The following is a 25,477-nucleotide window of genomic DNA, read 5'->3' as shown; positions in this document are numbered from 1 at the left end:
CGCAAGAGTGTCCCGTGAGATCAAACTCCCCTGAGAAAGCAGGACGGAAAGGTATATTTCTGTGCCTGGTGCTTTCCTATTCCCCGTTCAACTCTCAAAACAAAGAAGGAAAAAAAAGAAGCTGATATATAGAAGTAGGTCCTGTCCCTCGTAGATCCTGTTTATTCTCAAACCCCAGCCAGACACATTCTACCCCTCCCCCCACGTCCCCACCCCCGACCCCTGAGAGCCACTTTACGGGCCGGAAAATTAAGGCACTGTGTCAGCGTGCCCCTGTAGGTCAGGGCACCCGACATATGAAGAGCCGGGAGTCCTGGCTTTCGGGGACGCCACCGCTGGTCCAGCAGAACAGGAAGATGCTCTTTCCCTTCCGCCTCTGGTCTTCAGAGCAGGGCCTCTCTGCTGAGGTTTTCTGAGGAAGCCCCAGTGCTATCAACCCCATTCTGACCGAGAGCAGAGAGGAGCCCAGGCCCCAGGGAAGCCGCCGCTGCAGGCGGCCAGTGACCGTCAGGAGACAGGGGACCGTGGCTGGGCCTACCTTCTAGCCAACATCTGTCTGTCAGGACCAGATCTGTCTGTTGTACGGTTGTACTGGGCTCCCCAGAAGGGAAAAGAACTGAGCCTAGTGTCGGGGGCAGGGAGAGGTGGCGACACTAGGCTCAGCTCTCCAGAAGGGAAAAGAGCTGAGCCTAGTGTCGGGGGCAGAGAGAGGTGGCGGCTCGAGAAAGCACCCCAAAACGGGCTGCCAGGTAAGAGATCCGTGGGGGCTAAAGAGAAGTTTGGTCCAGACTCCAGAGCTGAGCAAGGTGGGTGGTGATGGGGATGCAGCCTGGCTGGGGTGTGCCATGTCAGGGTCCTCAGGCCACCAGCCTCAGCACTCCCCATGGCATCAGATGGTTGCTCTTCTCTCCAGAGGGGTGCCACAGCTTCAGAGCTTGCTCCGCGGGGCCTCTGCCAGGGGTCGCTGCAGCCGCCACACCACCCTCACTGGCTCAGGGGCGTGGTCCAGCTGGCGGAGGCCGCCCAGGTCGCCTGCCTGGCTGTACCGCTGCAGGGCCGGCTGGAGCACCGTGATGGGAATGCTGAAGTTCAGGTGGGGGTAGGTGGCCCCCGTGTTATTGTCCCGGGTGTTGCTGGCGACGATGCCTGTTCAGGAGCCAAAGAGGGCGTGAGCCAGGGGATAGGGGAGGGAGGCTCACCTCCAACCTGGAGGCCCTAGACTTGCCTGAAGCCCCCTCGTAGGGACAGGCACCAGGCTTCATTCATGGACACGGGCTCCTCATGCCTCAGTCCTCCTTCCTGGCTTTACTTTCTCCCCAGCACTATCAGTATCTAATAGCCCATGTTTCACTTCAATTTTGTTATCCCTCTCTCCAACTTCTGTTATCTTTCAGCTCCATGAGGGCAGGACTGCTGCGTTCTGTCCATGCAGTCTCCCCAGTACCTGGAACAGTGCCTGGCAGAGGACGACCTCAACAAATACTAGCTGAGTGACTGAATAAATGAATCAGACCCACACAAAACTTTTGTTTGGCCTGCTCAGTGCATGTGTATGAATTTTCTGGAGACAATTTTAGACTTAACAGAAGTCTTGCCAAAATAGTACAGAATTCCTGTATACCCTTCACCCAGCTTTTCCTTACAGCATTCATACAGCATTCATCAACACCAAGAAATTAACCTGGGTGAAATGCTATTAACTAAAGTACAGAACTCACTTGGATGTACCAGTGTTTGCACTAATGCTCTTTTTCTGATCCAGGATCCCACATGGCATTTAGTCGTCATGTCTCCTAGGTCTCCTCCCATCTGGGTCACTTCCACAGTCTCTCCTTATCTTTCATGGCCTTGACACTTTGAAGAGTACAGGTCAGTTATTCTGTAGAATGTCCCTCAATGTGGGTTTACCTGATGTTTTCTCATGAGAAGATTGAGGTTATACATTACTGAGGAGAAAACCATAGAAGCAATGTGTCCTTTTCAGTGCATGCTATCAGGAAATGTGTGCTGACTATAAGCACTGTTTGCGATGTTAACCTTCATTACTTGGGTGGTATCTGCCAGGTTCCTCCGCTGTAGACTTACTATTACCCCCTTGGTAAGTACGAAATATTTTAGGATTATGCATTTATCTTGTTTCTACTTAAACTTTTGCCTACTGATTTTGGCATCCATCGATGGATCCTGTCGGCAGCAGTTCCTACTGGGGTGTCCTAATAGTGATTTTCTATTTCCCTCATTTCTTCTACATTCATTAATGGGATTTCTTCTGAAAACCAAAACTACTACTATTTGTTTTGCTGCTCAAGTTGTTCCAGTGGGAGCTCCTTCACGTCAGCTCCTGGTTCTTTCAACATTTGACGTGCCCATCATTTTGCTGCTGCTGTTGTTGTTACCCCTCCCTCCTTTCCAGCACCACAAGACAGCCCTAGAGAATGACTCTTAGAAACCAAGATCTGAACTCTAGCTGTGCTGATTACAAATGGATGCCACTGCTTCTAGCCCCTCTCAGAAGACTGAGCTAGGAGTCACATATATATATACACACACACACACTAAGCCATGCATACATACATCTATATTTATTTATGTGTCCACTTATCTGTATATATCTTTTAAAAGGTCAACCAGTATATGGGAGAAAAATGGAATGCAGACTAGGACAAATGTACCTAACTGTATTTCAAATGAATCGCATAACTATACTGAAGGGGAAGGGGAAGGAGCTAATCTAAGAAACTTTGGAAAAGAGTGTTTTGACTGGACACTTTAAGGCTAAAGATAAAGAGAACTGTACATGTTCAAACACTGTTCTCTAGCTGGTAAATTCGTTTCTCACGGGGGTGTGGTTGGTTAGGAATTCTGAAAAAAAAAAAGGTTCACAGCTTCTTGTAAAAAATTGGAACGTCGGCCAGCGTTAGGCCCGCATATCTTTGTAATGAGGCAACAATGTGCTAGAGCTGAGTGGTGTTCACCCCAGTTCCCCCTTGCTCTCCACTCACTGCTGTCTTCACTCACTCACTCACTCATTCATTCACTTTACCAGCCCAGCCTCTGTAGGCTTTTGAGTTTGTGACCCTTGGATTAATCCAACTCCTGAGTCTCACAGATCAAATGACATTAAGTGACTTACTTACCCAAGGTTGTGCAGTGGCTCAGTGGCAGAGAAGCGACCAGAACTCAGATCTCTTCCCTCCAAGCTCAGCATCTGTCCCTCTCCACCCTCAGAAGCACAAGAGCCTGAAAACCTTGGCTAACTACCTCTGCGCATAAGGCCCACCATCTTTCCAGACAGAGGGTGGCTCCCAGGGCCGGAAACCAAGCACTCCCAGGATGGGACTGAGGCTCTGGCAAGGGGAAGGCTGGGAGAGGACCAAGGAGCTGGTTACCCAGGAGGTCCCCGGAGCAGGTGAAGAGAGGTCCCCCACTGGAGCCACCATGCACAGCACACGTGGTCTGAAGCATCACTGGTGTGTCATCCACCTGCACCACAGCTGACAGGATGCCTGAGGTCACCGAGGGCCCGCAGGCCTGGCCAAAGACACCGAAGCCCACCACACTGACAGCCTCGCCTGCCAGGGAGGGAAGAAGGGTTAAGCTGGGGAGCCTCCTCTGTCTGGCAGGACTCACACACTCCCCAACCCCCTCCCTGGACTCTCCAAATTTCCAAACGCTCTCTGCCCTTTGAGTTTCTGCTCAGATACTCTTGCCTCCATGAGAACTTTCCCCAGGCACCCCACAGGAACAGGCCAGGACCTCCACTGAGCTCCCAGCACTGTTTCTGCTCAACCACTCCTCTTCAGCATCAGGCTGTTCTCCAGCCCTCGTTCCCCTGCTGGACTGGGTAGTCACTTTTTAGGATTCCCAGCACCTAGCCAGGGGCTTAATAAATGTTTGTGAAATTAACACCCACCTCCTGAGACTAAGAAGTCTCTTGGTAAAACTAAAATGGTGATGATGACTACAAAGTGGGCACCACCTTCCTTCACCAAGTGCTTCACAGACAATATCTCACCCACTCCTCACAAGGCCCAGGAGTAGGGAGCATTATCCCCATTTTACAGATGTGGAAACTGAGGCAGAGTTCACTAAGTTGCCTAAGGACACGGGGCTAATACGTGGCAGAAGATGCCAACGCAGAGCTTGTAATCCTTCTTATTACGTTATAGCATATGACATCCACAAAGCGAGACCTCTGGTACTTCTGTGGCAGCGTCACAAAGCCTTTTACTCAAATCATGCCATTGGAGCCTCAAAAGTACACACCTCTCAGACCAGCCTGCAGTGTTATAAGGAGACCCCAAGGCTCAACACACTACACTGCTGTGGGGCCTCAGGAAAAAGGCATGCCTTACCCTTCGCTGGGAATTCCACATGCCCCCCAGGACCTTGGGCATGCTGGGCATGAGCAGGGAGGCCTCCAAGAGCAACTCCGGCTAAAGCACTGTAACCAGGAATGTAACAAGGTGCCAGCCTGACTCATTACTCCAGCAGGGGTGGGGAAGGGAGCTGACCTGAGGGACTGGCCCCTGATCTGCAGGGTTAGAGCGCCCAACACTGACTTTCCTTCCTGAGGTCCACCCCAGACCAGAGAACCCCTCTGTCCTTTACCTTCATGGAAATGCTCAGCGGGCACAGGTACCGGGACACCATCTAGGTCCTCCTCCAGGCTCACCACTGCTATATCATAGGGAGATGTCTCCTGGGTGGCAAATACCACATGTCCCCAGATTACAGCGCTCCTGGGAACAAGGGAAACAAAATGACAGGCTAGCTTTCCGAACATTCAGCATGGGGAGGAAGCAAAATAATGAGTGACAGTAAAAGTCATGAACTTGGGACTCAAAAGATTTGCTGTCAGCCCTGAAACATACCAGCATGCAACTCTGGGCACATCCACAGTGGAACTTCCAAACATGCTCTACCAACTGCAGGGTACTTCTGTGTAAAGCTTCCTGTGCCTCACCGTCATCACAAACACCTGACACCTAGGGGGCACTGTGGGCCAGGCCGGGCGTTAATGTTTTACGGACATGATTTCCTTTAGTCCTCACAGCTGCCCTATGAACTAGGCACTGGTATTATCTCCATTTTGGATGGTGCATTTGAGGCCCAGAGAGGTTGAGTAATTTCTCAAGGTCACACAGTTAGCGGCAGGAGCCAGGGCACACATCCTCAGCATTTTCCTTTACTGCCTCATTTGATACCAACAATCCTGTCAGGTGGGGGGGCAGACATGATACGATTTCATCCCTCTGGGTACCTGTTTACATACATGCCAGCACTTCTATAGCTCTTACTACGTGGCAGGCTGTTCCAAGACCTTACATATCATGGGAAGGCAGCTTAGACAGATTCAGCAAATGGCCCAAGATTACACAGGGGCTTCCTACTACACACTCTGCTGGGGTAGCTTCCAGCAGACCTGTTGGGTTCCCTAGGACCAAGAGTATGTGCGGGTAGGTGGAGGGGTGAGGAATTGGGGACCACACACAGAGGAAAATTCTCATCATCAGTCTTCCCTATGAAGTCATGGCTGCCCAGGTGGCTGCCAGAGGGGACTCTATGGCAAAGCCGGGCTGGGTTAACCTCAGGAGTTCAACAGAGGCATTTGGAAAGGTCTGGGCTGAGAGGCTGAGCCAGGTACAGAACAACAGGCATTAACACCAAGGTGCTATATAGTGTTTGCTTTGGCCTAAGTCAAGCACCTGGGACTACAGAAGAACCAGAACGTGTATTAGAAAACCAAGCCAGGAAGCCAAGGCTGCTGTCTCCACTGTTACAGCAAGTGAAAGTAAAGGAGGGTAAGAGTGCTCTCCCAGCTGAGAGGGAACAAATGACTGTCTCAAGTCCCAACCTGGCTGCCAAGAGCACTCAATGATTGTTCAAAATATATTTGCCTGGCCCCCACTCCCACACTGTAATTAGGTGGAACCGCGTATCTGTTCATTTTGATCCAGAAGGGAAGTTCTGGTTAAGATCTAAGAGATACATCAAGTAAGAGTAACAGGCTCCTCTCCTAACCCAGGAGGGTAGCATCCTGGGCCCCTGGGGCTTCACTACGGCATTCAGGGGAAAGTGGGCAGGGTTAGGAAGACTCTGTTCAAGGGCCTCTGGTGTGTGGGTGCAAGGCTGAGACAGAGAAGTTGCCCAGAAGGAATTCAGACTGGGAGGGGGAACTCAAAGATACCTAGCCAGGGATGCTGGACCACCCCACAGTTCCCCAGAGTTGCTTGTCATCTTGCCCAAGCCCCATTCACCCCTTGCCAGGAGGTCCAGAACCCCCTACTCTGGGGTTCTGGGTGCCAAGGATGAGGGGAGGGTCCCAGGTCTCTATCCACACTGCACCACCAAGCATGAGCGTGAGACCAGAAGGCCTCCATAATCCTCAGGATTATGATCTCAGACCTGGGATCCAGATATGACAGCTGGTGAGGGAGTGGAGTGGGGGCAACCCTGTGGGCCTTACTTGGGGGTGGTGGAGCGCACCAGGACCTTGGCCGCCTCCCGAGGGGCCACATGCCGGCAGGTCACCACGAGGCGGGGTGCCACGGCCACTCCGGAGCCCCAAACGGAACCGCACTCCACCAGCACGGCCGCAGCTGCCCAGGGGGGGCCGGGGTCTCGGAGGGGCAGGCCCCCCGGGGCACCGATCTCATGCGGTAGGAAGGCGGCCAGGGCGGCGGCGCCGGGGTGCAGGCGGCAGAGGGCAGCTCGGGCGGCGCAGAGGAGAGGGGCGGCGGCGCAAAGCAGCGTGAGGCCCACCCACTCGCGGGCCTTCCAGCAGAGGGGCGCCGCCACCAGCGCCACCAGCGCCCCCGCGGGCCGCGCCTCGAACACGCCGCCGCCCTCGGTGCCTGGCAGGCAGCGCGCGTCGGTGAGAAGCAGAGGGCCGGCCGAGTTGCTGAGCACGCCGCAGCTGAGCGTGTTGAGAAAGATGTCGGGGCAGAAGGCCCCGAACGGGGAGCCGCAGGCCAGCAGCGGCTCACCCTTGGGCACAGCCCCGAGAGGCGCCACGGCCAATACCGGCCCGCGCTCCTCCGCCTCCGCCTCCTTCTCCGGGTCCGGCCGCACGCGCAGCAGAGCGAACCAGCCCAGCGCTCTCAGCTGGTCTTCCTCCTCCTCCTCCGACACCTCGTCGTCCGGTGCGGCGCTCGCGAAGCTCCACTGCTTGGCCGCCTCGCCGCCGAAGAGGCGCGCAAAGTGGCCCCGGAAGGCCGGGCAGCTCAACAGCAGCAGCAGCTCGGCGGGGCGGGGGGGCTGCAGCGGCCGCCCGCAGAACCGGGCGGGCGGGCCGGGCTCCAGGCCGGCGCACTGGGGCGTGCACAGCGCCGGGCGGCCCCGCTCCGCGCGGCCTGCCGGACTCGCGGCCGTTGGGCCCCACTGCACGTGCAGGCGCAGGTCGTCGCCGCAACTGTCGCCGGTCAGGAAGGCGGCGCCGGCCGCGGTTAGCGCCCCGCTGCCGGCCCTCAGGAAGGGGGTGAAGATGCCCCCGTGGCACAGCACCAGGCCCAGGCGGCGGCTCAGGATCACCCCGCTGCAGCTCCACGAGCCCGCCTCGGGCTGCCCGGCCCGGGTGGCGCTCACCACGCAGCCCGCCTGCTCGGCCGCCCTCATGGCTGGCCCCCACTGCCGCCCCATGGCCTCGGGGACGGCACACCAGGGGCTTCCCGGGGAACAAGCGAGCGAGCAAGGACCGCGACCGGCACCAGCTGACCCCACGTAGCGCCACCCAAGGCTGGCAGCGAGAAGCGCAGGCACTATCCCAGGTCTTCCTCTTCCGGCCGGATTGGCTAAGCCCCAACTGGCCCGGCCCGATTGGCTGGGCTAGGGGCCGAGCCCTGATTGGCTGCTGGGGCTGATCCCGCCTTTCCGCGCCCTAGATGGTTCAGGTCGCCTGTGCGACGTTGAGGGCGAAGCGGGACGGGAGGGCGAGCCCCGGGAGAGTGACAGGAATGTGGCTTTACTGGGAGATAGGGGCGTGCTGGTCCCTCGGAGCCTAGTCTCGTCTCTGTTCGCTGAGCTGCAGGAAAGGGAACAGAAATGCGCCCTGAGGTGGCTAGACTTGCCCAGGCCTTGACAGGACCTGTCAGTATCTGCCCAGGTGTAGGAGACATCCGACCTCTGATCCCTGGGATAAGACGGGCACAGAAGCCGTTCAGGGGACTTCCCTGGTGTCGCAGAGGTTAAGAATCTGCCTGCCAATGCAGGGGACACGGGTTCGAGCTCTGGTCCGCGAAGATCCCACATGCCGCGGAGCAACTATGCCTGTGCGCCACAACTACGGAGTCTGCGCTCTGGAGCCTGCGAGCCACAACTCCTCAGCCCACGTGCCACAACTACTCAGCCCGCTCGCCTAGAGCCCGTGCAACAAGAGAAGCCACCGCAAAGAGAAGCCCGCGCACCGCAACGAAGGGTAGCCCCCGCTCGCAGCAACTAAAGAAAGCCCGCGTGCAGCAACAAAGACCCAACACAGCCAATAATTAATTAATTAACTAATAATAAAAAAGAAGCTGTTCAGTATTTTGAAACTTTGTAAGTAAACCGTACAGTAATCCACTAGGGGGGGATAATGGAGCTTGTAAGATTACACCTCCGGTCTTCTGATGCCAAAGCCACACCCTACATATCTCATGGAAACTGGATTTGTTCCAAAAATTGCCTTTTAAAACTATGATAAACAGTAGCTGAAGTCAAAGTTTTAAATTACACAACCCTATAGTTTGCATTATGCACATTTCATAAAATGATTTATAACCATCACCCAGGATTTATCTAGATCAGGGGTCACTTTTTCTGTAAAGGGCCAGAGTGTAAATAAATAGCTGAGGTTTTGTGGGCCATACCTTCTTTGTCTTAAATACTCAGCTCTGCTGTTGTAGCATGCAAAAGCTAAAGAAATGGGGTGGCTGTGTTCCAATAAAATTTTACTTATGGGCCCTGAAATTTGAATTTTATATAATTGTGGCATGTCACAAAATTTCATTCTTTTTTAAAATTTTTCTCACAGGCCATACAGAAACAGGCAGCAGTCCAGATCTGGACCACGAGCTGTAGTTTGCCATCCCTGCTCTACCCTGACATAAAACATCCTTACTTTTCCAATGAAGTCACCCTGAGGACAGAGGAACACGAACAAGTATGTTTTGGGGGGCTGCAGGATATCCCTGAAGCAGTCACCACAAGCTAGACATTTTATGAAGGTCTATCACAATGTCAACTAAAGTAATTTTAATAAGATTATTTTAATACATATTTATGTCAGCATTAATGAAAATATTCAATTACTACTTAAATTACATAACCTTTCTGCCTCAAAATTTTGAATAAACTAACACTGCTTGGTGTATCCCAAGCACAACACAGGGTAATGCTCAGTGCTCCCAGTGACACAAACCTGTTTGAGAAAGGGAAATGATGATCCATTATAGCATGAGGCAGGACTGAAATCAGCAGTCTTCCTATAGCAGGTACTGTCTTCTTTTGGTTCTGTGACATAGAAGATGGCTTGATCGCAGTAAAACCTATTAACTATCCAACTTCCTGGCAATTGCTTCTTTCTCTCTGGAGTCCAGTGATTCTCCCTTAATGACGCCAAAGCCTCCCGCATGAACTGTTTGCATGTTTTTCTGTTTATGGCACATCACAGTGGAGTCCCAAGTCACAGTCAACAGCCAAGGTGAGACACCCTAGGGCTGGGCTCATTGACTCAGCCTTTAATTTTCATATTCCGCTCTGACTCAAATGACACAAAACCAACCCATATAAGCGTAAAACCCATGGCATCATTCCACTGTATTAGTTTCAATCTCGATGCCTCCAGTAATTTAATACTCAGTCAAAAAGAACCTGGTGCATTTTGCTTCCCATTCTATTTTATTCCAGTACTTTAGTTTTAGAACCTCATTTGGGTTTTTTAAAAGCAAAGCTTCCTACAAGCCTAGTAAATGCACAAGCACAGGTTTCATTACTTCTATTTTGTCAAATGTAGCATTCAACCAGATTCTCTCCAATTTTGTATCAAATGATGAAACACAGCTAAACTGGACCCAGTCCTTGCTAGCATGTTAATAGGAGATTTTGTTCAAAAGTCTGCCATGTCCTTCCTGTTGCATAAATGACCACCAATCCTGGGACCACTGCATGTTCCAAGGCTCTCAAATGGTACTAAATTTATTATTTCCAGTGGAATGTGTAAATTGGCCTGGCCTTTCCACCCATACCCCACGCCCCCCCGTAGCAAAGTTTGTCTCTCACACCCGTTGTAAATATTTCTTCCCATAAGTATGGAAGAACTTTTGCACCTCCCCACAACAAATGTCATGCTGTGTTCACACACAGAACAAACCAATGCCAAAAAAAGGTGCAAGATACCAAATTTGTTTTAACTTTTTATTAAAACGCTTCGGATACAGATTGACTTTCTTTTGTAAATGACTGTTTTACTTTTCCTGAAATAGGACATATATGCACTCTGATAAAACAGAATGAAAAGTCTCAATTCATGGGAGTTCGAGTACAAAGCTCTGACCTAACTGTCAGGAGCCAAGTTCCTCACAGCGGCTTCTTTCCTGTATATTATTTCTGTGGGGCAAGAAATAGACTGCTGCCACTTGATTTTTCAATCCCGGCTCTTTCTCCAGTGGCCAAAATAAACCACCTTCACAAAGAGATGCCCTGTGTAGAATCCACAGTTTTCTAGCTTGCTAAAAAGTGATTAGGGACAAATATTAAAAAACAAAAACAAAAACCAGAAAACACTGAAGCAATCATACCTCTCGTATCTCTGGAGAGAGAAGTATGGGTTACCTTTAGCCAAAGAAAATTAAAAGTATGCAAGTTAACTACCTAGTTCATTCACTGTTAGCTAGATTTGTTCACTTAAGGCTTTAGCCGCTTTCCAAACCAGCTATGCTTGCTAATAAATGAAAGGCATGCTCTTCCCAGCTTTATACTTCACTGAGCCTCTGCATTTGGTACCTAGCAGTGAAAAAGTATGCTTTCCCAACAGGTGAGTACTGAAGACTAACAATGGGGAATCCAACTAAAGAACGATACTCTCACCCCAGGAATACATTATCCACACCTTCCCCACCCTCACATTAGAAGCAACAATCCACTGAATTTAGTTCAGGCCTCTGCAAATACGCCTCGGAATTACAATTTTCAGTTTTGAGGAAAATACCTCTTATCTTTCATTAAAGGAAAAATGAATGAAGATATCCTCCCACATGAAGACCATCTCCTATCCCTTCATCCTTTACTACAAGGGTAAAATATTGGTTAAGATCATGAAAATCCAATTTCACAGGTGGCATTAGGAAAATGGAATGCTATAAAAATAATCCTCATCACACTACTGGGGCTACTGAGGCTTTTATACCAGGTGCTTACTGACAAGTGATGCTGGCCCAAAAGAACAGCTCAACACAAAGTTCTTGGCTTAGAGTTTCCCCAGATTATTTCTGGACTGGAGAAAGGCCATTTCCTAACACCCCCCACCCCACCCCAAAAAATCTGGAAAAGCTACAGATGTTAACCTTTAACGTCAAAAATAAGTTGATAACCAATAAAAAAAAATAGAGCTCATGAAGAGTCCAATAAAGAAACCAAATTCTGCAAGTGGAAATTTTAAAGCCCAATGAATGAATCTTTCCTAGATTCAAACAAATGCTACAATACCAGATTTTCAAGTTCTCAACTCACAGAATTAAGAGCCCTTAAGCTGTTAACTTCATCCTGTGTGACTCTCCTATTCAGAAAAATTTCCCCTAGAATCTGAAAAAATGGCTGAGACACACCTGCAGTGTGTGACAACAAGGGATGTGTTCTCAAGTCTTTCATGAGGCAAAAGTCACTTTTTACAACTGAAAATGAAAAAGGTGCTACAGAGGGAAATGAAGTTTCACAACTACATAAAAGTAAAGACTGGCTGAAATTTGTAACTTTATGAGTAAAAATAATAACAATAACCCACTCTACAATTAACTCCTCCACAGTGAACAATCTGCTATGCATGCTGGGATGAGGAATGATGGTAGCCCGAGACTGTGGGAACTGGCCTCAACTGCAAGGCCGGGGTTCTGCCCTTTCCTAGTACTCTGTGCACAAGGTGGTGCCACCTGCTACAAGGCAGTTAGTGAGATGGGAGCCTCTCTCACCAGCCTGCTGTTCATTTGACTGAGCTCTGGCCTCCAACGTGTATCTGTGCATAATTTTATGAAGTATCTAAATGCCATTCACTAGTTAAAAAAAAAAAAAGCAAACTCTGGACCAAGTAAATTGTGAACTCAAGAAATTATTAGGAGGGTCACCAATTACACTAATAACACTTTCTTTAAAAAATAGAATCACTTTCTTTTGAAATCAACCACAGTGGTGAGACGTGTTTTTCTTTCCAGGTGCTCCATGATGGCACACAGCTCTACCCGGCAAATCCTGCCGCTTCCAAGTCCCGGGGTGCTGACCTGCACCAGCACGTGGGGCAGCGTTACCTCCCAACAGTGTGGAGAAGAGCACATGTCACCACTGGGCGATGAGAGAGCTGACAGAGACTCTTGGCTTCTCAACGCCAGACATGGTCGGAGAGCTTTCCTTGTTCTATTAGAAAAGTTCATGAGGAAGCTGTGAATAGGATCAGTCCAGAGAAGTAAAACTCTTTTATTTTCACTGTCCAAACATCAGTCAATATACTGGGAGAGCCAACGGAAGCCCTCGCCATAGCCTTGCCTCTTGAGCACACTGCACATGAACACTTCCATGGGGCGGGCATTCAGCTCCTTCAGGGTCACATTTCCCTAGGGGAGGCAAAATCAAGAAAGGTCCATTAGCGTCTCCATGTGGAAAAGCTTGAAAGGGTGACAACAAAAATCACTCTGTCCCTCAAAAGCAAATCTGAGTAGGGATTAATTATAGAAATGTGGTCAAGGCCATTGGGGTTCGTGCTTTCAGGACAGATAAGCAGCCCAGTCCTCTTACCAGGTTCTCCCTCTCATTGTGAAGAGCCTTTGCTTTGAACACACCAACATGCATCTGGAAAGCTATGGCAGCAAACCAAGAAAAAGGCCACTGGGACCCACAGAACCAGGAGGCTCTTTCATGGACAAAAGAAGTCCAGGACTTCTTAGAAATAAGGACATTCTCATTAACACAAGCATTCAGAAATATACACTAATGACAGGTTACATTAAGAAAATTAAAAATTCATGTGCGTGTAAGAGGGAAAACTTAATTAATTAAAGGAAGCATTTCTAGAAAGAACTAGATAACCAGGAAGAGGCAAGACTAAGGAGCCATGCAAAAAAGTCAGGAAGTTAAAGATCCCAAAAAAGGACATTTTTAAAAATTAAATATGCCAAAACCCCAAGCTCAGAAGACCAGGATTCCTGTAATTATGGCTGATCTAGATTTTTCTCTCCGAAGCATACTTTTCTGCCACAAGGTTCTGCTTCCTACTGGAAACAGCATAACCTACTGACCTGGAAGACTTGGGTTCTATTCCTGATATCATCACTGACTTGCTGTATAGACCTGAGCCAATAACTCTCAAGAGTTTCCTCATCTTCAAAATAGGGGTAACAGTCCTACCTCTTTCAGCAAGGAGCACTGAGGATAATCCAGTGCTCTGATTTCAATGCTTGGAAAGTGATATAAATGATCACTCTTCATAACCTGAAATTTCCAGTGGAAAAAAATTTCTGGCTAAGGAGGCTTTCAAAATTGATTTCTCAGAACTGGATTTGAAAGACAGTCAGAAAATTCTTAAAATGACAAGTTTGCTTTTTCTACCATTTCCTTCATCCTTATATACCCGAGGAAACTCTCATTAGAAAACAGTTAAAAAAAGAACACGCTCCTGGCTTCAGAGAGTCTACAAATCACCTCTAGTTAAACAAATACTAAGCCCAGTTACTTTTGAAAGACAAGTAAAATCTAGATAGCACAACATGAATGTTTCACAAGCTGTGAATTTCCTTTATAATATGTCCCCTGAAGATTTTTCTCTTGCCTTTCCTGTGGTCTGTCCATAAAGCCCAAATATCTCACGGAGTTTTTCTTCACTGATTGCATCTGTTCTGTCAATTTTGTTACCCAAGATAAGGATTGGCACGTTGGATATTGTTTCATCAGTCATTAAAGCCTAAAGACAAGATAAAAAATGAGTTGAGAGAGGAATCTATAAAAGCCCACCAAATAATGAAAACAACTTTGACTTTCACTTGTCTATAAGGTATCAAATGTAAAGTGAAAATCTGACCATATTTATACCTGAGTGATTAACTAAAAGTTAATCTTGACATTATAGCCCCTAAAAATTACCTTGACGTTAGTTAGAAATCCCCTAACAGCTTCAAAACAATTATAATGTAAAGCTGTGTCTACTTGCAAGGCAGCAAAACTGCCCAACCTTAACTCTGAGCTAAATCACTCAGCCACAGGCCATCCTCAGCTCTCCCCTGAGCACTGTCCTAGAAGAACAAAGCTCTGGCTACAGAGCCTCAAAGATGACTACCGGAGTCCCCAGATATCCACTAGATGTCCCATGTGTGCAAAGCACTATCTCCGACACTGAGAGGAAGACAAAAGGAAAGGTAAGGGGCTTCCCTGGTGGCGCAGTGGTTGAGAATCTGCCTGCCAAGGCAGGGGACACGGGTTCGAGCCCTGGTCTGGGAAGATGCCACATGCCGCGGAGCAACTGGGTCTGTGAGCCACAACTACTGAGCCTGCGCGTCTGGAGCCTGGGCTCCACAACAAGAGAGGCCGCGATAGTGAGAGGCCCACGCACCGCGATGAAGAGTGGCCCCCGCTTGCCGCAACTAGAGAAAGCCCTTGCACAGAAACGAAGATCCAACACGACCATAAATAAATAAATAAAATTAAAAAAAAAAAAAGGAAAGGTAAGACATATCCCTGGCTCAAGAAATCCTCACTCTATATTCATCTGTCAGCAAGCAAGGCAAGTGGATGATTAAGTGTCTCAATGAATAGGAAGAGAATATAAATACTAAAAGACGTTCAGGAAAATAAAATGGCAATGTGGGCTTGAGGAAAGTCTTAGCAAAGATGTGGAAACTAAACTGAACTCTGAAGGAGGGGCAGGGTGTGGAGAGGCAGAATCCAAAGGAAGAATATAAGCAATGGCTTTATGGCAGGAAAAGAATTCAGGAAGCCACATGGAGTATCACCTGGCTGGATTAAGCATTTATGGTGACAGGTGTTGACAGAGTAAATGGGTTGGGAAGGGATGACGAGCATTATAGTGCCAGTTTGAGAAGTCAGCTACGATAGATCCCAAAGACCCCAAATCCAGAAATTATTAGATAGAATCTACACTTTTAGTACAATGAATTTGCAAATAGTATCTACCTGGTGGTGCTCAGGTAAGGGAGGATGATCTAGCCTAAGCTAGCAGCATGTAATGAATAGTGCAGCAGGCATTCTGGAGAAAGAAGTGAAGAGACTGATATCTAAATGATAAGACAGACAACACAGGAGTCGAAGCTCGCAGAGATTTCAAGCCTGGGAATCTATTTCACTGACAGGAAAAGCTAGGAAAGAAGAGCAGAGTTGAAGAGAAACCTACTTTGAACATCTCAAGTTCCAGGAAATGTTATACAAAATCAGAGTAAAAATGTCATTCATTCATTAAATACTAACAAAGTGCGTATTATGTGCCCGAGGCTTTACTAGGTACAGGGGTTTCACAAAGAAATAAGCCAAGGTCCCTACCATCTAAGTTCACAGTCCGATGGGAGAGACCTAAAAGAAAATCAGCAAAGACAACAGACACTGATAAGATGGAGAGTTTAACAGTCTGAGAGGTCAGAGAAGGCTTCCCAGAAGCAGTCATACCTGAACTCTGAAATCTCTTAAAAGGACATTTAGAAATTTACCAGCAAAAGCGGGTAAGGGTCAGGTGAGAAAACCAGGCAGAGACAGTTACTTCTGCATATGCAAGGGAGAACAAGTTGTTATCTATGTTTGGAATGTAGTTCAAGGTAGGCAATAGAGAGTAAAGCTGAAGAAATAAATGAGGAAAGATCATGAAAGATCTTATGTGCTAAGCAAAAGATCTGTGGATTTTATCCCCAAAGTGGTAAGAGATCTATTCAAGAATATTAAGTAGGGCAAAGACAAGTCTGAGTAAGTTCCTTCCAGCATTACAGTATATGGCAGGGTGGTGGTAGAATCTACAGTAATTCACTGCATGTCCACGTAGATGAGGGAAAATGAACAGTTCCATTCTGGGAGAACAGAAATGGTAGGCAGAGTTTCTAATAAGTAGCATTATGTATGAGGCTGGAGCACAAGAGAGGTTTAAACAAGAGAAATCCATTTGGGGGTCGCTGGCATGTGGGTTGCAGATGAAGGAATGGGAGAAGCCTGGACCAGCCTGGGAAAGCACCAAGATTTAAGGGCTAAGCAGGGTAACAGATACTTGTGAAAGAGTCTGACAAGTATCAGCCAGAGAGAAAGCACCAAAACCAAGAATGTAAAGGGGAATTTAGAGAGAGAATGACAGTGCCAAGGGGTAAAGTAAGGGAAGGACTGCCCTGTAGGTGATTCTCCATGAGACTAGAGCTTCAGATTCAACAAACATACTTAAACCTGAGAGGTTCAAATTGCCAGGAACAAAAATGCAGAGAGAGAGTTGTAAATCAAAGAGAAAGAAGAGGCACAGGGTAACACAGTAGGCATTACTAAGGCAACATTACAGAAATTATCAAGCCAAGAAAATGCAATGTTGAGAAAGGAAAAAACTTGAGGTGAGTCCTAGTTAGTATCAAACACTGCACGTGACTGAAACTGAAGACAGAACAGACTATTAAGGTCTGACAAGTCACTCAGTGCAAGAGTGGGCAGGCACAACCTGAGAACACAGATTCAAAAACACAAAGAACACTAATATCTCCTTTAAAGTTTCACTATGCCAGCACTTCATAAACAGTGAACATATGTGGTATGTGAAAGGTAAAGACATTAATTATGCTGGGAAAACAGGCATTAACTGAGGAATGTCCTGAGCAAACTGCACAGAGTCACCCTATGATAGATATAAGCAAAGTTAATTTACTCGTGTTCAAGCCAAGTTTCCTCAGAACATCAAAAAGCAATGTCTTAAGATTTTAAAACACTTTCTTCCTGTAACTAGGACTTTTACCAAATGTTAACTGGAATGATTAAGTATTAGCACTACTGAGCTGTATTTCTTAAACAGAGGCCAAGAAAGGAAAAAAATATAAACATACATTAAGCTCAACTTTGGATTCCATGAGTCGAGGATGATCTGCACAGTCCACCAGAAAGACAATCCCATTAATTGCGGGGAGATAATTTTTCCAAACTCGACGGGCTAAAAGACAAAGTTTGCAGCTGCATCAATTTAAAAACATATATACTGAAAATGAATAACCTAATGGTCTATAAAGTAGACAAATCCTGGCCAGGTTTCAATAGCATTAGACTCTGTATAGATTCTCCAAGTCCTAGCCAGTATTAAGTCAGAACAGAGGATATAAAATGATGGTCCATGAACTGAATCTGATTTTTTAAAATCTGAAAATCAGGGTTTTCTGCCTGACTTTCTGAAAAAGTGCAACATCTGGCATATCTATCCACATGCTGGATGGAAAATAATCAGCTGGAACTGAGTGGTGGCTACCCCTTTAGATGAGGTCTCAGTTCTTCAGTCTGAAAAAGTTACCACCACTCCCTACTTACTCCCAATTTCACTCACTTAAATGACCTACCTCACCCCTGGAGCCATTTTAGTTTGCAACCTCTGAGTTAAAGTATCAGGATGCAAATTACTTTTCAATATAACTTTCGTCCCAAGTAACCAATGTGTTCCTAAGTAACCAATGTGTAAGCGTACTGACACATTCATCCACACAGCCCATAGGGAGACTAGGCTTGACAGGTGGTTGAAGTTCCCAGGCCAATTACCTCAGTTTCCTTATTTAACCCAGTGTGCCCTATAAATTTTGTTTTTTTGTTTATGACATGAAGTGATAATGGTCTGGGAAGTAATGCTTTAATTGTATTATAATTTCTAAGCCATTCGTTTCTGGTCCTTTCAATGGGATGATTAAAGAAGCATCTCTAGGTGTCTAAAATCATCAAACATTTAACAATGGTTACCTCTGAAGAGTGGGACTGGGAAGGGGAGGTCGGGGAATTTCACTTTTACCTCCCATAGTTGGATACTGATTGTATACTGAATTTGTGACATTGAGCCTGGACTACTTGCATAAGTTAAAATTTTTAAGTTATACCAAAAAAAAAAAAAAAAGGAAACCTCCAAATGTACAGAATTTTAGTAATTTGTGTAAAATGGTGGCTAGGTTATCATGAAAAAGTGTTTCTGTTAAGTAAATTTTCCTCAAACAAAACAAAACTATGTACAGATTTTTCTTGACTAACAATGGGGGTTATGTCCCGATAAATAGATTGTAAATTGAAAATCTCATAAGTCAAAAATGCATTTAATACACCTACCGAACAGAGCTTAGCCCAGCCTACCTTAAAAGTGCTCAGAACACTTATATCAGCCTATGGTTGGGCAAAATCATCTAACACAAAACCTATTTTATAATGTGTTGAATCTCTCATGTAATTTATTGAACATTGTACTGAAAGTGGAAAAGAGAATGGTTGCATTGGTGCAGAATGGTTGTAAGTTTATCAGTTGTTTACCCTCAGGATCACATGGCTGACTGGGAGCTGCCCAGCATGATGAGAGACTATGTATGGTACAATACCATACGTGGCTAGCCTGGGAAAAGATCAAAATTCAAAATCTGAAGTACAGTTTCTACTGAATACGTATCACTTTTGCATCACGATAAAGTAAAAAAATCTTAAGTTGAACCATCATTAAGTTGGGGACCATCTGTACATAAACGCATTTCCTTTCTCTATCAAAACCTGAAAGCTAAATTTATCACACCAAATAATACACAATTCCCCGTGCAGGTGTCTAAAAACACCTACTCCTTCTGCATTCTCCAGATGGTCTCAGTTCAGCTTATAACCGCGTTATCTCTGAAGTTAAATTTGTAAGCAGTTACAAATACTTTTGAAAGAAGCAGAAAAGAGACCATACACCCATCCCTACCCAAGTGGAAATAATACAAGCTCATTACAGAAAAAAAGGAAACAAGATAATCTATAATCCTCCATCAATACACAGCCACTGCTAATGTTTCTGCATACTTTCTTTCAATCTTTCCTCTGTATAGGTATTTTATGTGATGGTGCTCATACTACATAAATGATTTTGTAGGATGTAAATAATAAATGAATAAAATAAATGTAATTATATGTTAATGAAATCACTGACTATAAAATTATTTGGATCTCTTCTCAGCCTTCTAGCTAAAATTATATGACTTTACAATTACAATTACCAATATTCTATTTTTTTAAACTATACTTTAAAAAAAACTGTATTAGATTCAACCTAATAACATAATGCTCCAAAAGGAAACATCTCAACTCAATTTAATAACAAATGAGTAAACCTGACAGAATCTCAATAGGTTCTTTCGTCTACCTTCCCAGAATATTTATTCCCACATCTTCAATGTTTTACTCCTAAGCCTAGAGTCTTGCCAAATGTAAAGTGGGCATTGATCGGATAAAGATGCCCCATTCTGCATATCTCCAAAACACCTGACAAGAACTGGGAACCAAATGGAGAGCAAGAAGGCAGAAGAAAATGTTCCACCAACTGTCCCAAATGGGGAGAGTATACAAAAAAATCAATTCAGATCACGGTGGTCACAAACAGTCACTGTATTATTTTTGCAACTTTTGACAAATTTAAAATTACTTACAAATAACTTAATTTCCTACATACTTTAACTCCATTGAATAATGGATACAAGAAAGACATGATTAAATTCAATATGTGATATTGTAATGGATCTTGCATAAAAGGAAAAATGGTATAAAGGAGATTATTAGAACAAATGACAAAAAAAGGGAATATACACTATAGAGTAGACAAATAAAGCTTCCTGGGTCTGATAATTATTATGATTATGTAAGGGAATATTCTTGTTATTAGGAAACATGCATTAAAGTATTTAAGGAGTAAAAGAAGATGATGAACTCACAAAAGGGTCAAGAAAAATAAATATTAACATGTATTACACAGAGAGGGAGACTAATAAATTTGGGCAAAAGTTATAAAGGAGGGGAGTTCTCTGTACTATTTATGCAACTTTTGGCAAATTTGAAATTACTTAAAAATAATTGAATAATACAATATCATTAAGTAAGATCTCAAGCAATTTAAAAGGTATATATGACACCCTGCTTTAAAAAAGAAGGAGAACAAAATGAACCAGAAGTCAACCACCCCTTCCACTGAATCATCTCTTACCTTGCTCATGCCCACCAAGATCAAAAGTTGTAAAAGTCATTCCAGCAATTGTCAGCTCTTCTGATGCTGAAAAATAAAGGAAGGAAATAAACTTCTCCATCCAACAAGGCCCAACTACCAGTACTCTAATCCAATACAAATGCAAAACCTAATGAAGCTTTCACTATGTAAAGAAAAGGAGGGCTTCCCTGGTGGCGCAGTGGTTGAGAGTCCGCCTGCCAATGCAGGGGACACGGGTTCGTGCCCCGGCCTGGGAAGATCCCACATGCCGCAGAGCAGTTGGGCCCATGAGCCATGGCCGCTGGGCCTGCGTGTCCAGAGCCTGTGCTCCGCAACGGGAGAGGCCACAACAGTGAGAGGCCCGTGTACCGCAAAAAAAAAAAAAAAGGATACAAGGGTGAACACACTCTTAAATAATTCTAAAAAGTCAAGTCTCTTTTCCTCCAAGGTGTTTGCTGCTCCTTAGAAGTAGATATGGGAGATGTATCCCATTGCTGGACTAGTGAGAACAGATAGTGGCAAAGTTCCAGAGGTTTACATTTATGGGTATTTGACCTGAGTGTGTCCTATAGAGTTTTTTTCAAGTAAGCTGTCTTTTGGGGCTTCAGTTAATAACAGAACTGTATCAACTTGGGATTCATCCTAGAGCCCTGACACTGACCCTCAAATATCAAAAGGTCACCGGGTATTTTCAAACCTACTCGGATGCAATGTTGGAACATGTTGGCCCAATCTGTCATCTTTGAGCATGTGTAGAAGAGTGGTTTTGCCTGCATTGTCCAAACCCAAGAATACAAGTTTTCCAGATTTCTTGTAGAGTCCTAAAAAGAAAAAAAAAAAAAGTTAACATAATTTGCTCTCTACACACCAAAGCCTACTGGTATCAACATTTAAATGGTTACAGGAAATACACATAGTTTGAAACCTATGATATATTTCAAGGAAATGGCTTTACCTAGGAACTGGAGCACACTGCTGAAGCCATTGTAGAGCCACTCAAAGATGAAAGACATTATTAATGCTTACTACCTGTATAAAATAGGAAAGCAGCAAACATTAGCTTTCTGAATGCTAGTATATTTCTGGAGAAGTTAACTCTCATTCGCTGGCCCTGATGCATGTTTACAGTCCCATGTTTTGGGGCATAAGAAAACAAAGGATTGTGCACTCTGGAGGGAAGTCTCTGGGGTCCTCAGATCTGCACAAACTTCTGGTTTTCGAAGTTTTCAATCTATGATACTCAGAAGACTAGGAGTTAAAGATACTTTCCTCTTTTGCTGTGTGATTCACTCCTCCAGGCAGCTGCTCATTCGCATTCCCTAGATACACCACTGCTGTCTACCAGTTAGCAAAACTTCTAGGAAATCAGCCCCATCAATAATCTGGAACAAAATGTCACACTGATGCACTAAGTAGAAAATAAGAATAAAGGCATATTAACCTGAATGAAAAGCATATTAACCCATCCTTGCAAACAACTCTAAAAAACAAGGTCACCAAAATCCTACTGGCTGGCACAATTTGCACTGTTCCATTTACCAATGTTATCTCTTCTTAATATTTGTTTAACCCCTCTTATAATATGTATCTCAACTTAAAAAAAGATGATATCACTATAATGGAGAACCATGAAGAGATAAGAGAATCTGATCATAATGTGAATAGTCAAGACCTACCTAACCCATTTTACAAATATGGACTTTCTTAAAAAAAGAATACTCATTCAGGGCATAGAAGTAGGTTCCTAGCCAACTACATACCTCAATACTGATATTAACACCACTTTTTCTACTGTTTCCCATAAGCCTAGACAAAACAGAAGATGACCCGAAGCTCCTAAAAGGTCTACATACACTGGGGAATAAGCAAGAGGACCTCTGAATGTTAAGAGGGTAGGATCTAGAGCCAATGGTGGGTGTTAAGGTTTCTCAGAGTCAGCATGTCCTGATCACGCTGAACTTCTGCCTCAGTATCTCAGATTTGGTGCAGAAAAAAGAATGATCCCCCATTTTCACTCCTCTCCATCAGCAAGAACACCTGAACACAAGGTGGCCAACTGCTATCAAACAAATTTGCTGAAGTTTTGTTTTTTAAAAAAAGTAAACAGGGCTTCCCTGGTGGCGCAGTGGTTGAGAGTCCGCCTGCCGATGCAGGGGACACGGGTTCATGCCCCGGTCCGGGAAGATCCCACATGCCGCGGAGCGGCTGGGCCCGTGAGCCACAGCCGCTGAGCCTGCGCGTTCGGAGCCTGTGCTCCGCAACGGGAGAGGCCACAGCAGTGAGAGGCCCGCGTAACGCAAAAAAAACCCAAAAAACGTAAACAGAAGTCTACTGTATAAGGGTTAGCCACAAAAACCCACCTATATTCTTCATTCAAAGAATGCTAGATTAAGAAGAAATTGAAAAATGGAGACAGTATGTGTTAATTTTCTTTTTCATCCAATTACTGCGTTTTTTTAATAATCAGGCCTGTGGCCTGACAGGTAAACTTTAGGGACTGCTGTAGTGCTTATATTCTATGGCTCTTACCATAGAAGGGCCAAATGAAGCTTGGGAATTTGGGTGGGGTGGAGACTGAAGGAAAAAGCTTTTATAGAAAGATCCTAGGACTTTCCCGGTGGTCCAGTGGTTAAGACTCCATACTTCTACTGCAGGGGCACGGGTTCAATCCCTGTTCAGGGAAATTCTGCATGCCGTGCAGTGTGGCCAAAAAAAAAAGGATACTAAATAAGGTTTTTTTCCCCTCTTCAGTAACATCAAAATATATTTTGGCAGAAAACCCAAATTTAGTATGTTAAATAATAGTTTTGTCCGGAAACTTTGTCTCTGCTTTAAGAAGTCCAATGACTTAAATATACTTACAAAGTTCCTGTGCTTAAGTTTCCACTGTAGGTTAAGTAAAAGAACAATGTGCCTCTCCTCTGCAATCCCACCAAACCAGTCATCCTTCCCTATTTTCTCCGTCTACTACTTGGAGAAGCAGGGCTCACCTTTAGAGAGCACCTCTCATTAAGGTCACTCCCAATGATTACGGCTTTAAAACCCAACACTTATATATTCATTTATACTACACTGGTTTGCAGTCATTACTTTCTCGACAGTTTGTAAAGTTTTACTACATCATTTTAGAAGTATTCCCAACTAGATAAATTCTCCCAAGGTGACAAGGGGAAAAGCCCATTTTAGGGAACTTTTCATGGTTAACTGAACTACTTTGACTTTCCAATTTACTTTCCCTTGACATCCCTGCTTTAAAAGCCCCATAATTCTTCCCTCCAAAATGATCTACGGAAAGTACTTGAAGAAACTCTTCAGGTGATGTTAAAAAATAATAAAACCCCTTACTGGACCCAAAGAGTTGCATTGTATTGTTACCCAAAGTTAAGGAAATGTGTCTGATGGCTCCTCCATCCTTGAGATCTTAGGCTTTGTACCCCCTCGTGAGTAGTTTTTCAGTTTATACAGTGCCTGCACATATATCTCATTTCAGCCTCACACCAACCCTATGAGGTAGGAATCCTTAGCCTCATTTAACAAGATGAGGACGCTGATGGTCCTAGATTAGCTAGCTTAACCAAGACTGCTCAGCTGAAAAAGTAACAATGCCAGGACTTAAACCCTCCTCTTTTAATGCCAAAGCCAAAGCTCTTCCTGTTAATATCACATAAAATTCCAACGCAAATCACAAAACTGCTTTAAAAAAACATAAAGCTTCCTTAAACCACCAACTACACAGATGACAACCTGCTGTTTTCTTCCTTACAACTCATCACAGCTTCTGAACTATATATTAATAACTAGCATTTTATTCCTTTTCTATCCTTGATCCACTTTACCACCTTATGGCACCTTATGGCAAATTAGACTACAATCTAAGTGCTCTAACTACCAACAAAAGCACTGCCAACGTACCTAAAACTAACATTTGAAAATTTCAGGACTGACTGACTCAAATAAATAAAAAGGAGGAGCACTAGACTGACAATTAACCAGTAAAAAATCTATGCATCACTTCTTATACATATTCATTACTTCTTATTCATGCTCAGAGCAACTTGAAGACACTGTTTCAGACAGATCTGGGGGTAGCAAGCCGCTGGCTTTTAGCTAAGAAACTCTGCTTGGCTGCAGGGTAAACGCCAAAGGTCAGCCCCATTTCAAAACTCTAAAGCCCCCTGTCAAAGCCTAAGCAGATGCATCGCGGTAAAGGAGAAAAGACGAGAACAAGGGAGAATACTAAGAGATTTTTTTCCATGCACTGAAGAGAGAGGGGAAAAAGGGGGAAGTGGAAGAAGAAAACACGGGGTTCGACCCAGGACAGCAGCAGATGATAACACACAGCTGAAGGGGGGGGTGGGGAGAGCCCTGGACTAGGAGCCAGGAGATCTGGTTCGAACGCTTACACTTGCTATCTGCGGGGCCTTGGGCAATTCACTGTGCCTCAACGAGCCTTAGTCCCCGAATCTGTAAAAAAAAAAAAAAAAAAAAAAAAGGATAATCATCAAGGACTTCAATCCACCTCACCGAGGGCTGAAGCTCATCCGAGACAGGGGATGTGAAGCCGATTCGTAAACCAGAGTGCACGGTACCGACAGGAAAACTGTTATCCTGCTCAGCAGCTGCAAGACCCCCGAGCGGAATGCTGATGGACCCGATACCTGAGAGGCCGGCAGGGGACCGAGCAGACCCGGCCAAGCCGGCCCGTCCCCGCCCAGAACGAGTCCCGCGGCCCCACAGAACCGCCTGCGTGTCACTTCCCCCCCACAATCCCGCCTGCGCCGGCCTCCGCCCCGACCCTCTCCGCCGGCCACCCCCGCCCCTCCGGCCCCGGCTCCCTCCTTCGCCGCGGCCCCCGACTCACGGCCTAAGGGGTTCCTCCGGCGGCGGCAGGCGGCTTAGACCCTCCCTCAGAGCGTAGAGCCCAGAAGCACCCAGGACCGCCACCTACTCGCCGGATATACGTAACACCCCCTCCCCCGGGACTTCCGGGCGCGTGCTCGCCCCCGCCCCTTCGCAGCGTCACGGCGCTCTGACACCCGGTGCCACCCTACCAGCGACGGGGACCGCGGAGGGGCGGGCCTCAAGCGA

The 25,477-nt window shown here is 45.9% G+C and overlaps 2 protein-coding genes across 9 annotated transcripts; both read right to left on the bottom strand.

Annotated features, from left to right (window-relative positions):
• Positions 1-219: 219 nt before the first annotated feature.
• Positions 220-7,737, bottom strand: TYSND1 (trypsin like peroxisomal matrix peptidase 1). 2 transcript variants are annotated; one of them, XM_081224271.1, is made up of 4 exons: positions 6,470-7,737; positions 4,612-4,742; positions 3,390-3,572; positions 220-1,146 (listed from the first exon to the last, which is right to left on the bottom strand). In XM_081224271.1, exons 1-4 carry the CDS (start codon positions 7,639-7,641, stop codon positions 929-931), a joined length of 1,704 nt encoding a protein of 567 aa, XP_081080397.1. In that variant the 5' UTR covers positions 7,642-7,737; the 3' UTR covers positions 220-928. The 2 variants fall into 2 exon arrangements, with proteins under 2 accessions (XP_081080397.1, XP_081080398.1); XM_081224272.1 differs by lacking the exon at positions 3,390-3,572.
• A 2,641-nt stretch (positions 7,738-10,378) lies between these two features.
• On the bottom strand, positions 10,379-25,361 carry SAR1A (secretion associated Ras related GTPase 1A). 7 transcript variants are annotated; one of them, XM_081252565.1, is made up of 9 exons: positions 25,251-25,361; positions 24,793-24,853; positions 21,655-21,797; positions 21,345-21,414; positions 21,091-21,210; positions 20,390-20,455; positions 17,250-17,353; positions 14,009-14,140; positions 10,379-12,797 (listed from the first exon to the last, which is right to left on the bottom strand). In XM_081252565.1, the coding sequence occupies exons 4-9, from the start codon at positions 21,400-21,402 to the stop codon at positions 12,681-12,683; spliced, it is 597 nt and encodes a 198-aa protein (XP_081108691.1). In that variant the 5' UTR covers positions 21,403-21,414; positions 21,655-21,797; positions 24,793-24,853; positions 25,251-25,361; the 3' UTR covers positions 10,379-12,680. The 7 variants fall into 7 exon arrangements, with proteins under 7 accessions (XP_081108691.1, XP_081108694.1, XP_081108690.1 ...); XM_081252568.1 differs by lacking the exon at positions 24,793-24,853 and adding an exon at positions 24,914-25,008 and having other exon boundaries at positions 25,251-25,359; XM_081252564.1 differs by lacking the exon at positions 21,655-21,797 and having other exon boundaries at positions 21,345-21,418.
• Positions 25,362-25,477: the final 116 nt, after the last annotated feature.

This window comes from Mesoplodon bidens (genome assembly GCF_964165515.1).
Source record: "Mesoplodon bidens genome assembly, chromosome: 1".
NCBI lineage: Eukaryota > Metazoa > Chordata > Mammalia > Artiodactyla > Ziphiidae > Mesoplodon > Mesoplodon bidens.
This window is presented reverse-complemented; position numbering and strand designations above follow the sequence as displayed.